A 17,968-nucleotide genomic window follows, 5' to 3' on the forward strand; every position below is an offset into this window, starting at 1 on the left:
ATATATATATATAGTAGCGGACGCAGAACATTTTCGAAAGGGTGGCACTAAAAAAAAATTTCAAATAAATCTATATTAGTAGTGTCACTCATGTTTTAAGCCGGTGCACCAAATAGAAAAAACATTAAAAAAAAAATTACACTACGTGCCGGCATCGGAGCAGTGTCCCGGGACCGTAGGGCACCACTAAGGTCCGCCACTGTGTATATATATATATATATATATATATATATATATATATATATATATATATATATATATATATATATATATATATATATATATATATATATATATACGCTTAGGTTATTTTATTATAACTATTTATTGTGTGGATGTAGGGTTGATTGTGAACCATTTATTTTAGATATTTTAAGAAAGTGATTAATAAATATTATTGAATTAAAAATAATTGAGAAATACTATCTAATTTCACTATAAGGGTATTTTAGTCAATTGAGACAAATTTAAACAAAAATTCCTGATTTTTGGAGATAATTAATTGTCTTGATTTAAAATTCTGATTTTTTTAAATAATTCAATTTTAATTTTAACGTAATTTTTAATTATACATAATTTTATTATATCAGAATGATATTTTGTTAGAATAATATTTTATGATAATGGTAGGATACATATTTTCTGACAAAATACATATTTTGATTAAATAAATTTCTTGAAGAAAGATAACATCTTTGAATCAGTAGTTGAAAAATAACAAGATCGTTGTTTACTCGTGGACACCTGAATGTATATTCATACATACTCTTACTGGAACAACCGATGGCACTGCCCTTGTTCAATATGGAAAAATTAGGTCGCGTTCCTTTCATTGAACTTCCGATTTCCAGCAGCTACAAGGAAAGGGATGGCAGCAGGTGGTGGTTTTGCGGACTAAACTCATAAATATTGATCTCTGCAACAGCATTGACAATGATTCTCTTCCCCAATAACTTCCTCTTCAAATAGTACATTACAAACTCATGATCAGTGGGATGAAACCGAAACCCGGGAATGAGAAATGATCTTTCCATTGAAAAAAAAAACTAATCAAATGTTCAAAAATCGATATCTTATGGAAACCAATAAATATTTTACTTAAATAACTAGCAAACAACAAGCACAAAAATCTTAATCGTTATCAGGTCCAATGGCGGAAAAATAATCATTTTTTTTATATAAGATATGGTATAAGATTGAGAGTTGAAACTCTAACATTTTAAACTACCAAAGGAAATATGTGGGAACAGCCCTATTTGTACAAAATAATTTGAAATAGACCCATTTGTACAAATGGTTTCCAAAACAGCACCCAAAAAAAAAAAGTACTCGCATTTGCTACCATGCATCCTATGCTTTTATTTTCCTTATAAAGATCTTCTCTTATTCAATTCAAAATATATACCGGTTTACTTGAGTAAATGGGTTAGGCTGACTACACTACATGAGAGGGCCTACTCCACCTTATATATGTTGTTACATTGGCCGAAACTCAAGGCCACATACAATAAGCCCGGACATAGTCCCTTCATAACTAATCAATTTCAAATTCACACGTGGACGATGATTTTTAATTTCTTGAGTGAAGTTGAATTTCCAGATCTTAACCTCCATCCATCCATCTGCCCTTAGTTCTGGAGCACAATTAGTATCATGTAAATTCCATGGGCTTGGGGTTCTAAAATAAATAATTTTAACCTCTTTGTTGTTCCTGTGGAGTAGATCTCGTACTTTCACCGGACAATGCAACCCACGACATTTATCAGAAAGCTTGAACACCAGGTAACAAGCGTACTCTGTATCTGGTGATAACATCTGACTTGTAATCTTGCAATTGATACGAAATATTTGCTGTAGTAGAAGCTCGATCACCTCCTGAAATCTGCATGTACACATATTTTGTGATTGATTTCATGTTTCTTTGGGTATAAAATTTTGAAGGCATGAAAAAACACTTCCAATGAATAAAACTTTTGACAACCAATCATCTATACATAATGATGAATCATTGATATTTTTATTATTCAGTAGACAATAATAGGATTTTCATTTATTACATCTGGTTTATAAGAAAGTTTCAAGAATTTGGGTAAAGATAGCTATTACAAACTTCTTTTATGGGCTTAAATGGGGAATGCTTTCATGTTTAGAACGACTTAATTAGTTCAAAAGCAAACCTGGATTGAGCTGATGGTTTTGTTTTAAAAAGTTTTACATCAGAATAGTCATAGAGAGCTGCCTTTGCAGAAAGCGTAAGATGTTTCTTTCCATTCACTTCACGCAACCAAAACAACTGTTCATCGAAAGGTTTATAGAGAAATTAACACAAAACCGCAAAGAATTTCTCGGACCTATAGATAAATTTTGTTAACAATAAAAAAAGAACCTGTTCATCATTATCAATGTTTTTGGGTCTCATAACCATTTCTTCATGTTTTGTTGGCAATTGTAATACATCCATATTTGAGTCTGATTTCAAGATTTGTTGGACTTCATTTAATTCTTGGATGTCTTCATGTTTCACCTGTATAAAAGTTGTGGCATAATGTTATAAACGTGTAAGTTACATTGTTCAAAAATATAAACAAATTAAGAATCTAGAATGGTGACCAAAGAGTATATTATAAAACTTGCATTGTCAATGGCTCGAAACTCAACGCCTTCAACAAATATGGTATTATCTCCACAGTAGTATCGTGAAAAGCTCTCAAGTAAAAACTTATGAACGGTATCTGTCTTGTTATTAAAAAATCGGCACAACTCGATCATCATCCAGTCGTTGTCTCTCCATGTTGCAAAATATGCATGTGAGGATTTTCTCCCAATTTTGTACTTTAGGTTCACATACAGAGGTTTACCTAAAACTGCTTTTGGATTAGAAAATTTAAAGACTAAATAAACCCCATAAACGACGTCTTGAGATAAAAGTTTAGCTCTTGTCTTGATTTTAATCTTTAGATTCAAAATATCTAACACCTCCGCTACAACCTGAAACCTGGACATTTTGCAACATATTATATAATGCTTGTCATTTTTTATTAGTAATGCCTTTAGTTTCCCACAAATATATATATATATATATATATATATATATATATATATATATATATATATATATATATATATATATATATATATATATATAATTTAGTAGATCCAAGAATGGTGTATGTTTACAAGAAAAATATAAGCGCACACACACACATACATAAAAAAAGAGAATGATACCTGGATTCAAGGACTGATCGCCATATATGTGGACAATGTTTTATGTACGAGAGCCTTTTTGCTGATATCATTTCATTTTTTTCTCCATTACGGCCTAGAGAAAACAACTATCATACAAAACAAAACAAATCAAACCCAATTCCTATTATATGTAAATAAATGCATGTATGATTTCAGACTGTTCTCCACAATTATAATGATCTCAATATATAGTTTGTATGAAAAGATCAATTACATAAAAAAAAATATTAACGACTATCATAAATCAATGAAAACTAGTTTATAAATGCACGTAGTTTTAGTTTGTTGTGGCATTTGGTAAGCAGTTGTGCATAATCGATCATGTGTAAGAGTAATTAAATTATAGGTTGGAGGAGTTTCCGGTTATTCAGCATATATTCAAGTGACAAAATCAATTTAGTAAATTTACATACAGCAACAAATAGAAACAATGTATTGGTTTTAATTTATTGATTCTAAAGAGCAAAATGATGTGAGATTGTGAGGCATGTAGAGAACACAAAACGATTGGGCATGAAAATGTGTTAATTACCACTTGGTCTTCTTGAAGGAGGACGCCTTTGGAGAGCAAGTCATACAGGTCCTTTTCCCTTTTAGTAATATTGTACATCTCGGGGATTATTTTTTTATAATCATTAGGCAATTTGGGTTCCCATATTTCATAGTCCTCCTGTATTAGTTAAACAATTAAAAATACATATTTCAGTTATATATTGCATCAAAACACTTGTTTATATCTAGAAAAATCTTTTTATTTATTATTTTACTTCAAAAATAGACTAAAAAATCCAACAAAACATGGTTTCAACTTTCAAGGTATTATCCTCCTTATTTGCTAAAAATAAACTTTCTTTGTTTATTATTAATGAAAAAACAGTGTTTAATACTTGTAAAGGATCGATTGAACAAACATTTTTCTACCGTTTAGCTGGCCTTAATACCTTTTTATCCGCATATTTAACATATATTACCAACGAATATGAAAACTTACTTGAAATTCCAGTGCTTGCTTAATTCGTCGTAGCACCTCACCTGTTGTTGGTCTCTCTTCTCTCTTGGGTTGTAAGCATTGAAAGGCTATGCTTTGAAATGTAGTGAACGATTTTGGCGCAATTTGGTCCTTTATACCTTTAAACACGATCTCATCAAGTTTTCCCTCCTTGCATTTTCGTTCAGCCAATACACCTAGAAACCCGCTATCTTTCTGAAAAGCCAATCTTCCGCACAACATCTCAAATAAAACCACGCCTAGTGAATACACATCAGATTCTCTTGCTAAGGTTCCAGTATGATAGTATACCGGGTCCAAATAGCCGAATGTGCCCGCTGCAGCCTCAATGATAAAGTCCATATCCTTAGTTATTGGAGTTATCAAGGAAATCCCAAAATCAGCAATTTTTGCTTTCCATTCATCATTTAGTAGAATGTTAGAGCTTTTGATGTCTCTATGTATAACCGCATCCTCATGAAGAAAATCCAAACCGGTCACAATATCAATGCATATCTGAAGCCGTTTCATCCAGGTAAGGCCATCGTCCCTCACGTATTTATTAAGACTTCCTCTTGACGCGTACTCATAAATAATGATGCTTTCACCCATTTCGTTGCAATAGCCTACTAAGCCAATGATATTCTCATGTTTATATTCCAAAAGAATTTCAAGTTCAGTCAAAAATTCAGTTTTTCCTTGACTACTATCTTTATCCAATCGCTTTACAGCAACAGTGGTGTGACCTCCATTCGCGTTTGTAACTTCTCCCTTGTATACTGCCCCAAACCCTCCTTTTGCAACAAAATTGTGTATACTGAAGTGGTCCGTGGCCAATTTTATGTCTTCAAGTGAAATCTTGAGATTGTCCGTGTGGTTTTCCTGTGAATAATATAGTATTGGGACACAATAATCAATTTGAAAAACCAATTGTAATTTAACACATATGAAAACCTTATTTAAATTTACCATCTTGAACATGAAAGATAAAATGTTTGACTACTCGTAATCAAGTACTCTAAGAGTGATCAGTTGGTATATTTTGAACAAATGAACTAATAACTAATGTAATACTAATTCTTAATTTTGTCTTATGCAGCAATTGAATATTGAGGATGTCCCTGTTTATTAACAAGAAACAAGAAATATTTTCATTGCACAGCACAGTTTTTAACAAGTATATTTTACTCATTAACACTGCTCAACAAAATTATTTTATCTTTAAAAATAGTAAATTTCAATATATTGGTGATTAAATATTTTAATCAATATATGTGCATGCTACTGTACCAGACATTGTGTGAATTACTTTTAATGAAGTAGTACGACCCAAAATTTAGTATCTAAGTACAACCTTCAAATTAGAGGTAAATCTAGAATAGAACTCTAAAATATTACGTGATTTTTGTTACTTTTTTATAAAAATAAAAATTAAAAAAATCTATAGAAACTCTAAAATTTTATGGGATATGGTACGTAGGTACTAGAAAACATTTATAGGCAGTTCCAAAAAAAAAAAAAATAGTAGAGAAATTGTAAGTAAACTTAAAAAATAATTAGATGGGTCCTCGGACCACATAGCTACTACATAAATTCGCCTGAGTTGCAAATATTAATGAGTAACTCAAAACAGGCCGTTACGTTACGTTACGTACTTGAAAGTATAATGCTTTCTTGAGTTCCTTGATGACAGTTGCAATTTTTGGACGTTGAGCTTGAGTTTCTGCCAAACATTGATATGCGATATCTAAAAATGTGTCCAACGAATCTTTATTGGGCCCTTTGCTAAGAGTGAAATTAATGTTTTCATCAAATTCTTCCTTTAGCTTTGGATCTAAAATATCCTTCAGTGTTCCCTTTTGGAAGTGTTGTCTGACAAATGATGCAAGCCCCTTGTCATTTTCCTTCATGTACTTTGTATCATAGGCCAAAGTTCCAGACATGATCTCAAATAAAACTACTCCAAAAGAATATATATCTGATGCTTTTTTCAGCCTATGCGTCTTCTCATATTCTGGATCCAAGTACACATTTGTACCTGCAACATTTGTCTCCAGATAACTGACCTGTTCAGATATGGGACCCAATTTGGAGAGCCCAAAGTCAGCAATCTTTGCCACCCAATTATCGTCCAACAGAATGTTGTCACTCTTTATGTCGCGGTGTATTATACTCTGTTGGTTGTGAAGGTAATTTAGTCCCTCTGCAATATCAAGACACATTTGCAGACGCTGTATCCATTTAAGATTAATCATGTTATGAATTCCCCTCAAATAATCATCAAGGCTTCCCCTGGACACATACTCGTACACAAGAATCATCTGTGATTTTTCATCACAAAAACCAAGAAGAGAGACTATGTTGGGATGCTTGCAACTGGTAAGTATTTTAATTTCTGCGCAGAATCCTTTTTCATCTTGTGCGTCTTCTCTTTTGAAGATGCATTTTATAGCTACGGTGCTGTGTATCTTGGGGAGATCACATACATTCTTCCCTTCTATTTTCGAGGAATTTTGGCCATCAACATGTTTGAGTTCTGCTTTATACACCTTACCATATGCACCTGATCCAATGCAGTGTGTTTGAGAAAAATTCTCAGTGGCCAACTCTATATCATGAAATCCAATCTTCAAGTGTTCCAGGGTCTCCCACTGCAAGACAACATTGCATTTGAAGGGGAAATTATATATGGGCATTGAATTGTGTATTTTAACGTATGAGAGTGAATGCTTTAACTTAAAGCTAAAAAGTCTCACAACAACAACATTTCAATCCCATAGTTTAAGACATAATTCTAATGTTGGTTAGCAAAGACATTTCGTTTCAATCTGAAAGAAGACACTATATCTACCATACTAAATAAAAATCATTTTGCCATATGTCATCTTTTCCTTTATTTTGTAGGAGTTTTAGAATTTTTATTTTCCACTTGTTATTTTTAAGTCCATAAAATTCTAACAGGAAAACGAGTAATTCTATATATTAATTTGAAAATTAATTCTCATAAATGCTCCATACGATTTGATTTTTTTATAAATATTTCAAAATTTTATATTTTGTTATGTAAAAGTATTAATTTATAAAATATTTAATGTTTATATATTGATATTAAATTTTTAATTTTAATAAAGCCGTGTAATCCACGGGTTTCACCCTTAATATAACTTATAAGAGGCAAGAACCTCTCTGTCTAGTGTTATCAATATACCTAATACTTTCAATTTCTTTTTCCATTTTCTAAGAAAGAAATCAATTACCTCCAAATGATTGGTTGATGGACCTTCAACTTCAGTGGCAACATCTGAACGTTCATTTAATGTCAACTGCAACCAATTCAATGTGAAAAAAAAAAGACAGATGAAAGACAACACACACACAAAAAAAAAAACCTGATCACTTACACGATTTTCATGTCTCTGTTGAAGATTCAGTGCTTTCTCAAGCCTTATGACAATTTGATCTATTTCCGGACGTTCTGATCGTTGCTCCTTCAAGCAGTAATATGCTGTTTCTGAGAAGATGTTGAATGATTGTGGGTCCGTTTGTTTCCATAGATCCGGATGGATCATAGAGTCTAGTTTTCTCTCTTCATAATGGAGTATGGCCAATGGAGCTAATAATTCCCCTTCTGGCATATGCAGGTGCTTATAACTTCTATTGATAAACGTACACATGTCTAGGGGATCTAGTACAGGACCAGGTGGTTGTTCCATGATCTCATCCTCCTCCGGCATTCTATTATTGTATTGTTGCTTGACGGCTTGATCATGCTCCAAGATCTCATCAGCAACTGATTCCTCTTTTGAATGTGCTGAACACCTTTCAGCAGGAATATTGAATGCTGTCCTCCCACACAGAACTTCAAACAATACAACCCCAAACGAGTACACATCTGACTTATAAGTTACGCCTCCAGTCTTTTCATATCTTGGGTCTATATACCCTACCGTCCCTTTAAGATCGTCAAGAAGAAGTCTATGTCTTCGAGTTGCTGTATTTTTCATGGAAAGTTGAAAACCAAATAATTTGGGTTTCCAGTTATCCTCCAGTAAAATCTTGGAGCTCTTGATATTACCATGTATGACGCTAAAATCGTGTCCCTTATCATAATGGATGTAACTCAATGCACGCGCAACTCCAACACATATCTCCAATCTTTGCATCCATGTGAGATTCCTAGGCTCACTTAGATATTCATCGAGACTTCCATGGCTCTTGTGTCTGTATATGATGATCTGCTCATTGTCATCATCACAAAACCCAATGACAGATACCAGATTTTCATGGTTGAGTGTAGAAAGCATCGAAACCTCGGTCATAAACTCTATACGTCCTTGATCGGATTCCCGATCTAACCTCAGTGCAAGGATGTCAATCAATTCACCTGACCGCAAGAGTTGTCCTTTGTAAGCCCGTCCAAATCCATCTTGTCTGCAGATATTTTCACTAGAAAAGTTGTTGGTGGCGGAGAGTATCTCTTGAAGTAGGATCCGTAAGTGAGCAAACTGATTGTGGTAAAATAAAAAAGACATGATGGGTCGGTTGATGTAAGTTTTCTTCAAGTGAAAAAAAAAAAAAAGGTGGAGGAAGCCAATGCCTATCGCTAGATCTTCTCTGCTTATGCCCAGGGCATCAACGCCAAGGGGGGATACAACGGGTGCAGGGCCACACTGTACATATTCATTGCTTTTAGGTATTAATGAGAGGTAAACGAAAAATGAAATGAAATTGGAGGAAAAACTGAAATCAGTTTACAACAGTAAGTTTGGAGTCGATCTGGCACTCAGTAAGTAAGGTTATCTTCCTCAGGTCTCCGCTATCCGTCAGGGGTCGCCTATCACTCGATTTTCTCTCCTTTATCTTCTCTGAAATAGCTGGCTGGTTTTCTCTTATTTCTCAGACACCGGCGCCGGTACATCCGTATGTTAGCTCTCCTCTCCTCACAGTATACCGTCGCAGCTCAATTGAATTAAATTGATGGACTTATTAGACAAGATATAAAGTAGAGAGAAAAAAAAGGTGATTCTAATCTTATCAAGAAATAAATTTGGTTGGTGATAATGTAAACCAAAAAGCATTAAAGAAATAAATTTGGTTGGTGATAATGTAAACCAAAAAGCATTAAATACTGGACAAAATTTCACAATTGGTCCCTGTGGTTTACAGAACAGCATATTTCGAGGACTTTCTAGTAAAAAGTTACGTGATTGGTCCCTATGGTTTGTAAAATTATAACAAAGCTCCTGTCGTTAAATCTAACTTTTCAGGTGTTAGATTTTAATGAAAAATACTATTTTGCCCTTATACCAATATTACAATACATTACATACCTTAAGAACCATTCGTGTAATTTCCTAAATTTTAAATTATATATATATATATTTCAACAATTTGATAATTTTTTTTATCTTTTTGATATTTTGTTTTCTATTTTTATTATATAATTTTAGTTATTTATGGTTTTTTGTTATATTTTTTATTTATTTTGAATCAACTAAATAAACTTAAATTTGATAAATCATGTCGAAATTATTTTTTCTTTTAATTTTTCTTATTTGTTAATTAAAGTGTTATTGTTTTTTAATTTTATGCCGTTACTGTTCGTGTTTTTTTTATGCTCCATAATTAATATTGTTAACAACTTTATGTTTGCATTTATCATTATCATTATTTGACCTTTTGTTTTCTATTTTTGTTATAATTTTAATTATTTATTATTCTTCTATTATTTTTATTTATTTTGATTCAAGTAATGAAAAATAGAAAAACAAAAAAATAAAAACTCAAACACCAAATTCTAATATACTCTAATATGTTAATACATTTTACATTTTCATCTTTTTTTGGTTTTTTCATATTTTTTTTTTAATTTCTTAGTATTATTTTTTTAATTTTTTTCATATTGTTTTTTAATTATTTCCTATTTTTATTTTTTCGTTCTTTCGTTTTATTTTTTTATCAACTTGATAATTTTTCTTTGATCTTTTCCAAAAAGTGTAAAATGTATGAATATATTAGAGTATATTAAAATTTTGGTGTTTGGGTTTTTTGATTTTTTTTTTTTTAATTTTGGTTATTTATGCTTTTTATAACTTTTCTTATTTTGATTCATGTAAATAAAATATTTTTATTTACAAATATAAATAAAGAAAATAAACGTAACTTTTTTATTTACACAAATCAAAATAAAAAAAAATACGAAAACCATAAATAACCAAAATTAATAAAAAAATGTGAAAAAACAAAAAAATATATATATGAAAATTATAAAATATATTAATATATTAGAGTATTTTGCAACTTTGGTGTTTGAGTTTTTGTTTTTTTGTTTTTCTATTTTTCATTACTTGAATCAAAATAAATAAAAACAATAGAAGAATAATAAATAACTAAATATAAATATAAAAAAAAAACAAAAATGTGAAATAATGATAATGATAAGTGCAAACATAAAGTTGTTAACGATATTAACTATGGAGCATCAAAGTAAAAATAAATAAATAATAAAAATAAACCGTAACAACATAAAATTAAAAAAAAAAAAAAAAAAAAAAAAAAAAAAAAAAAAAAAAAACATTAACGTTTCATTTCATAATTAAGAAAAAAAGGTTTCAATATGGTTTATCAAATTTAAGTTTATTTACTTGAATCAAAATAAATAAAAACATTAAAAACCATAAATAACTAAAATTATAAAATAAAAATAGAAAACAAAATGTCAAAAAGATAAAAAAAAAAAAAAATTATCAAGTTGTTGAAAGTATATATACATATATATATATATATATATATATATATATAATTTATAATTATAATTTATATATATACAAAATTTATATTTATAATTTATATCTATACAAATTTTCAAATTTATAAAATTACAGAAATGATCTTTGAGGTTTGTAGTGTATTGTAATATTTGTACAAGGGCAAAATAGTCTTTTCCATTCAAATCTAACGACTGAAAAGTTAGATTTAACGGCAGGTGGACCTTTCATGTAATTTTACAAACCACAGGGACCACTCGTGTGACTTTTTGCTAGGAAGTCCTCAAAATGTGATATTCTCTCGGTTATGGAGAATTTTGAATTGGAGAAAATTTTGAGGAGTTGCATTGTGTAACACCCGTAGATCCGGGCTAGTCAATTAAGAGATAATAGGGGTCGAAAACGACTTTTTGACAAAAGATTATTTCGAATAAATAATCTTAACCAGGTTGTAGTACATGTTACAAGGGTTCCGTACATATAAAGAACACCAAATTCCGAGTTATAACGAAGAAGTTGTGACCCGTCGAAGTTTCGCGGCGGAACCGACACAATACCGGAAACCGTAAATAGTGAATTTACGATAGAGGCCTTTTTTGCCTTAGTGATCTAAACAAAAGTCATAGAATACATTAAACCGAGAGCTACCATAAAAAGAACGCCCAAATCTGACTTCGTATGAGGAAGTTATGATTTTTCGAAGTTTCGGCTTAGCAGTGTACAACCCGATAATAGCGTAATGATAAAAAAAAAGACAGGCGAGGAAAAACCCCTAGCACCCGAGGGAAGCCCCGAGGCTCCCGGAGTCCCGAGAAGAAAGGGTCTTTCGGTTTCGAAACGCTGCTCCAAGCGAAGCCCGGTTTTCGATAAAACCCGTTGGAAGTGAGCTGCGCCTACGCTGTTTTTAATATAGCTTCTAATTAATTATAGCAACATTATTAGGACCTTAAAATAATTATTTGGACTATTATTATGAGCTATATAGTTTTGTTTAATGCTTATGTAATAACAATAACAACTATACTATTAAATTAGTCTCGATAAATACTAAACTAAACCCTGGTGGTAATGATACTAGGTTTTGTTGAGGGAAATTATTTTAAGAGTAACGAAGTGTTGTTCGAGTACCGAGTCACCACCGTATCAAGTGAGTGCATGGTTACTTTCATTTTACACATAGATATGAAGTATATTATATAATCTATGTGTTATGTGTGCATATTATCTGAATACTTGTTGTCTATGCTGGATGAACATTTTTATACATGTTTTAAATTACTTAAATTGTATACCTATTTTATATATACAAATATGTTGAGCATGACATGTGTAGATGAATGATGAGAGATAAAAGTGTTGTTTTATGAGCATTTTAACACTCCTATGGTGTACATGCAACCCTATAAACCTTGGATCTATGTTTTTCTCTATTATACATGCAAATAAGATCTTTCCAAGGCTTTAATCCTAACTAGCATATTATGAAGTTCTTATACTACAAAGTACTAGTTAGATGACATACCTTTTGATGTAGTTTGATGTCTTCAAGCTTTAAGAGCTTAGCCCCAATAATGTGGAAGCCTTAAGTGGAATCACAAATCACCAAAACACCTTGGAAGACTTTAGAGAATATGGATACTTGGTTCTCTCTAGTGAAATCGGCTAGCCCTTCATAGTGTACCCACACTAGTGCCAATTTCACCAATTACCAAGGACATCTTTATATAGTATGGAGACTAGGGTTAAACCCATGAACTTTCATTTCATATGATCCATGGATTAAAGACTCCATGGACTATCCATGAAAGCTTAGCCCAACCTAAATGAACTTGGCCCATTCCATATATATAAGAGTCTATATTTAATTAGTTCATTTTGACCACTTAATTAATTCTAAATTAAGTCTTGATAATACTAATTAAATAATATGATTCCTTATTAATATATTAGAACTTATAATATACTAATATAAATCATAAATATACTATTCTCAAAAGACTATTCATATAAATTGTGGCGGTGAAGTGCAACCCAAATGGACCATGCCTTGTCGGGTCAAGTACATACCAAATATAGTTATGGACTTAGACATTAATCCAAAAAAAAGATGATGTGAGTAAACATTGGCAGCTATAGACTTAGTGCCTATTGGACAAATACTGGTAGTTATGGACTTAGTATCTGTTAGGAATTGGTAGCTATGGACTTAGTGCCTAGTAGATAAACACTAGTAGCTATGGACTTAGTACCTGCTAGGAATTGGTAGCTATGGACTTAGTACCTAATAGATAAACACTGGTAGCTATGGATTTAGCACCCGATGAATAAACTATAGCAGCTATGGAATTAGTGCTTTACGAACGAGCATTGGTAGCTATGGATTTAGTGCTAGTCCTATAACCCTGGAAGCAAGGGACCTCGGAATAAACGAATTCATGATAGATGACTCTTAGGATAGATCCTTAAGAGTAAGAAGATAATGGTGATGGGTAATTGGGTTGATTGTTTGATTGTTTAAACATAATAATTATATTATTGTGGGTTGAAAACCCTATGTACTCACCAGGTTTCCCAACCTGACCCACTCAATTTATTTATATCACAGGTGTCGATATGAAGTTACATTACACTGAGAGATTAAGGAGATATAAATCACTAATGATAATGAATGTAAGTTCTATTGATGTTTATGTTTCTGTATTGACAATGACATCCCAAATGTTTTAAAATGAATAAAAAAATACTTTTCTTCAGAAATGCTTTGAAAACATATTTATCATGTTTTACTGGGAACAAATTCCGCAACCTTTTCATTAAAAGATATACTCTGATTTTTATACAGCATAAACAAAATCGGTTTTTTCTGGCCGTGAAAATGGGGATGTCATAGTTGGTATCAGAGCATTAGTTTAAGCTAACTAGGAATTTGTAGGAAATTTCTACACTTAAACTTAGAATGCTAAGCGATGATTGTGAGATGAGTGTCTGCTATATTTTAGACACAAGCACTAGTTTATTTTAGAAAAGATGTCTAAAATGTTTTATGTGCTAAATGTTTTATGTAATAGCTATAGGGATGTCTTATATCCTATTATTTGTTCGGATCTATGATCTGTTGCTGACCGGAGTTGGAAATTTTATGTGTTCAGATTTCTAAATGTTTAATTACGATATTATAACTTTTCAAAGTGATAGGGAGAATTATACGTCGATCGTAAATAAAATCTTCTCTATCTAAATTCTCGTCACTCCGCACCGAACGTATGATTTGGTGTATAGATCAAGATGGCAAAAACCTTAAGTGGAAACGCGAATAGAAATCAACAGCCCCCAATGATTGAGAAAATACCTGAAGTAGCAGCTGCACCCGAGCCAATCACCATGGCTGGAGTACAAGCCATGATTCGTGCTCTGTTAGCTGAACTGTAACACCCGTATATTCGGGCTAGTCAACTAAGAGACAATAAGTGTCAAAAAAGACTTTTTGATAGAAGATTATTTAAAATGAATAATCTTAACTAAGTTGTAGTTGTCATGACAAGGATTTCGGATATATAAAGACCGCTGAAATCCGAGTTATAACGAAGAAGTTATGACTCGTCAAAATTTTTCGGCAAAACCGGCACGACACCGGGAGACGTAAATAGTGAATTTACAATGGAGGACTTTTTAGCCTTAGTAATCTAAATGAAATTCATAGAATACGTTAAACCGAGAGCGTGCATAAAAAGAACGAGAAAATATGACTTCGTATGAGGAAGTTATGATTTTTCGAAGTTTCAGCATTAGCAGTATGCAGCCCGAAGTTCGAATATGAGATCGAGTGGTTTGTTGCCAAAATTTTCTAAATGAGAATCGAAGATCTCATCGATAGTAGTCCAACAGTAAAAATACAGACGAAAACGGAGTTCAGATAAAGGAGTTATGAATTTCGAACGGAGTTTTCATGTCCCGATCTACTAAAAATAATATAATAAAAATATTGTTAAAATTAGCCGACAGAGTCTAAATGAGAGTTGTAGAGCATAATCTCACCTACGCGTCGATATAAAGAACGTCGAAAACGGGGCTCATATGCGAAAGTTATGAATTTATGAAGTTCGGGGAGCCAACCCTGATACTGTGTAAGAGTTCACGACGTGAATACAGTGTTCACGACGTGAAGTCAGTGATTTGACCTTTCAGAGCCTGTTAGACGCAAACTGTGATGACGCATGCAGTGACGACTAAGTTCACCACGTGAGAAATTAAAACTCACAACGTGAGAGCTAAAAAATGACCCTATAAATAGAAGTTCAAGGGGCAGCCGGGTTTGGTTGTTCCTTTCTCACTCTCTCACTCCTGATACTCTCTCTAAGTCCTATTTTAACCCCCCGAAGCCCATGTATCATCCCGAGACCCGAAGCGAGTCCCGAAGCCCGAAGATCCCAAGAAGAAAAGAGTTTTCGAGACGAAGCTCTGCTTGCGAGAAGCCCGTTGTGTGAAGATATCCCGGTTTCACCGAAGAATACTACTCTTAGAGCCGTAGTGCTGTCTGATCATCTTCTGATCAAGTGAGTGTGTAGTTACTTTCTTCTAACACATAGATATTAAGTATTTCCTATGAAATACGTGCTATGTGTTTATATATTGCTTGTTTACTTGAGATGGGTATCGGATGAATGTTTTATATAGGTTTTAAATGACTTAAATCGTATATGTATTTTATATCTACAAATATGCTGGGTAGAACATGGGTAGATGAAATATTTGGTGAATATGAGACGTAGTGCCTATTGTGTAAACCATGGTGACTATGCGACGTAGTGCCTATTGTGTAAACCCTAGTGACTATGCGGCGTAGTGCCTATTGTGTAAACCATGGTGACTATGCGATGTAGTGCCTATTGTGTAAACCCTGGTGACTATGAGACATAGTGCTTATTGTGTAAACCTTGGTGACTATGATACGCAGTGACAATTGTATGAACCCTGGTGACTATGTGACGTAGTGCCTGTTGTATAAACCGTGGTAGCAAATGGACTTGTGTAAATTCCTTAGGTCAATCCTTAGGAATAGATGAACGATGAATAGTTGATTCTTAGGGTAAATCTTTAAGAAACAAAAGGAGATAATGGGGATGGGTAATTAGGTTGATTGTTTGATGATTAAATATAATTATTATATTTTGTGTGGGTTGAAAACCCTACATGCTCACCAGGCTCCCAAGCCTGACCTACTCAGTTTTCTTTGCATTACAGGTAATGGAACAAGAGTATAAGTTGGTGGACTTGACGAGAGATTTTTTATTATAGATCGGTAGTTATAAATGACTGTTGTAAGGTCTATTTTATATTGTTTATGATTTTGGTCTGTATCGGAACATAACATCTCAAGGTTTTATTATTAATGAAAAGTACATTCTCTTTGAGAAATGTTTTGATAAATTCTTATAACATTTTGTCATGGGAAGAGTTATTGGAACAGTTGAAAATGCAGTACTACTTAGAGATACATCTGATAGACCTAAAGAACGAGTTTCAGAACCTGAAGAAAGGGAAGATGAGTGTTGATGTGTAAGCCACCGAATTCACCAAGAGGATAAAGCTATTTCCCTACTTGGTTCCTACTGAACTCTCCAAGATTGATAGGTTTGCTAACAGACTGCCCACAGACTTTGGCCCAATGGTCAAAATGGCAACTACTTTGAAAACAGTCGTTAAAGCAGCTAAGAACGTAGAGACCCAGATAAGAGAAAAAGGTCTAGAAAGAGATAAGGCAGGAAAAAAAGTGGAAGTTTGAAGGATCTTCGAGGTCCAATATGGAGATCAAATTCTCAAAGGTTGGAGGAGGAAAAATGGTGAAGCGAGATGGTGTGATAAATGCAAGAAGAAGCATTGTGGGAAGTACAACGAAGAAGTGACTTGTTACAAGTATGGAAGGACTGGTCACTATTCCAAAGATTATACACATAATGATAAGTTATGCTACGGATGTGGAGGCAAGGGAAACCTATCTAGAAATTGCCCACAAAAAAACGAAGCAGCAAGGCCAAACACGCCACCAAGGCCAAGGGAATTTCACATGATCCTTGACGATGTAGAAAACCATGTGAGGAATCAAGGATGAGGAATTCATACCCGAAGATCGAGTTATGAGGTAGCCAAAGAGATAGAACCATATGATGTAGCCTATTAGAGGCATAGTCTAGGGTGAACTTGAACACCTATGTAATAGTTTCAGGAAATAATAAAGCCTTCGTTTTGTTATCTAATGTGTTAAACTGTTATGTGATTTTCTTGTATGGTGACTTGGAAAACTGTGAGACAATACTTGGGACGAGTATGATTAGGTGTGAAAGGTAGTAGATGCATATACTACCGGAAGCACATGACTCACGCTTGGATCAGGGAAAGTCACAAGGTTACCAAGAAGCTAGTAATTGATATCATTTTATTTAAATATGTCGTTACCATCGTTTCAGTAATGTCTAAGAAGATTGTTGTTATTCCGACCCTAGTGGTCATATCAAATTGAGTCCGACTAGAATGAGTATGTTACGTGGTTCAGAGAAACAAGTTCGATGTAACATCTGACTTAAGCCATAGGATTGAAATGATCAATAGAGGTATCGCGACGGTTGCTTGTAGCTAGAAATGCTACCTTTTAAGATGAGATTAGAACATGAAGGAAGGTATAGTCTGTTCTGGAATTTGACTCTAAGAGACCTGAGTCCAAGTGTTGCAACCTACGATGATAGGTCATCGGAATATGAAACATCGCTCCATTGTAGTAATAAAAGATCTTATCTTAAGTTTGAATCCAATAAAGATCGAGATTGTGACTCGAAGGTCAAAAGTTGGAGCCTAACTAGAGATAGGGAGCAAGTTCAAGATCGGGCACCGCCTGCAGTCAGGAAGTCTTAGAGTTAGATACTCGTTCGAAGAAACATCAAAGTTACGGTTATTACTTACGATGAATAGA

At 33.0% G+C, this 17,968-nt stretch overlaps 1 protein-coding gene across 4 annotated transcripts; it reads right to left on the minus strand.

Annotated features, from left to right (window-relative positions):
* Nucleotides 1-1,151: 1,151 nt before the first annotated feature.
* On the minus strand, nt 1,152-9,281 carry LOC145032566 (uncharacterized). 4 transcript variants are annotated; one of them, XM_078981435.1, is made up of 11 exons: nt 8,996-9,276; nt 7,639-8,907; nt 7,495-7,560; nt 5,893-6,888; nt 4,241-5,119; nt 3,782-3,919; nt 3,229-3,335; nt 2,635-2,995; nt 2,387-2,524; nt 2,178-2,293; nt 1,152-1,882 (listed from the first exon to the last, which is right to left on the minus strand). In XM_078981435.1, exons 2-11 carry the CDS (start codon nt 8,767-8,769, stop codon nt 1,477-1,479), a joined length of 4,338 nt encoding a protein of 1,445 aa, XP_078837561.1. In that variant the 5' UTR covers nt 8,770-8,907; nt 8,996-9,276; the 3' UTR covers nt 1,152-1,476. The 4 variants fall into 4 exon arrangements, with proteins under 4 accessions (XP_078837561.1, XP_078837551.1, XP_078837542.1 ...); XM_078981425.1 differs by having other exon boundaries at nt 8,993-9,276; XM_078981416.1 differs by having other exon boundaries at nt 7,639-9,276.
* Between the last annotated feature and the right edge of the window lie 8,687 nt (nt 9,282-17,968).

Source organism: Lactuca saligna, chromosome 1 (genome assembly GCF_052625555.1).
Source record: "Lactuca saligna cultivar CGN05327 chromosome 1, ASM5262555v1, whole genome shotgun sequence".
Classification (NCBI taxonomy): Eukaryota; Viridiplantae; Streptophyta; class Magnoliopsida; order Asterales; family Asteraceae; genus Lactuca; species Lactuca saligna.

Coding starts and splice junctions, on each gene's coding strand:
- LOC145032566 (XM_078981435.1), bottom strand. CDS start 8,769: ATGTCTTTTTTATTTTACCACAATCAGTTTGCTCACTTACGGATCCTA. Junction 3,920..4,240: donor AGCAAGCACTGGAATTTCAA/GTAAGTTTTCAT, acceptor TAACTAATACAG/GAGGACTATGAAATATGGGA. Junction 1,883..2,177: donor AAACCATCAGCTCAATCCAG/GTTTGCTTTTGA, acceptor GTGTACATGCAG/ATTTCAGGAGGTGATCGAGC.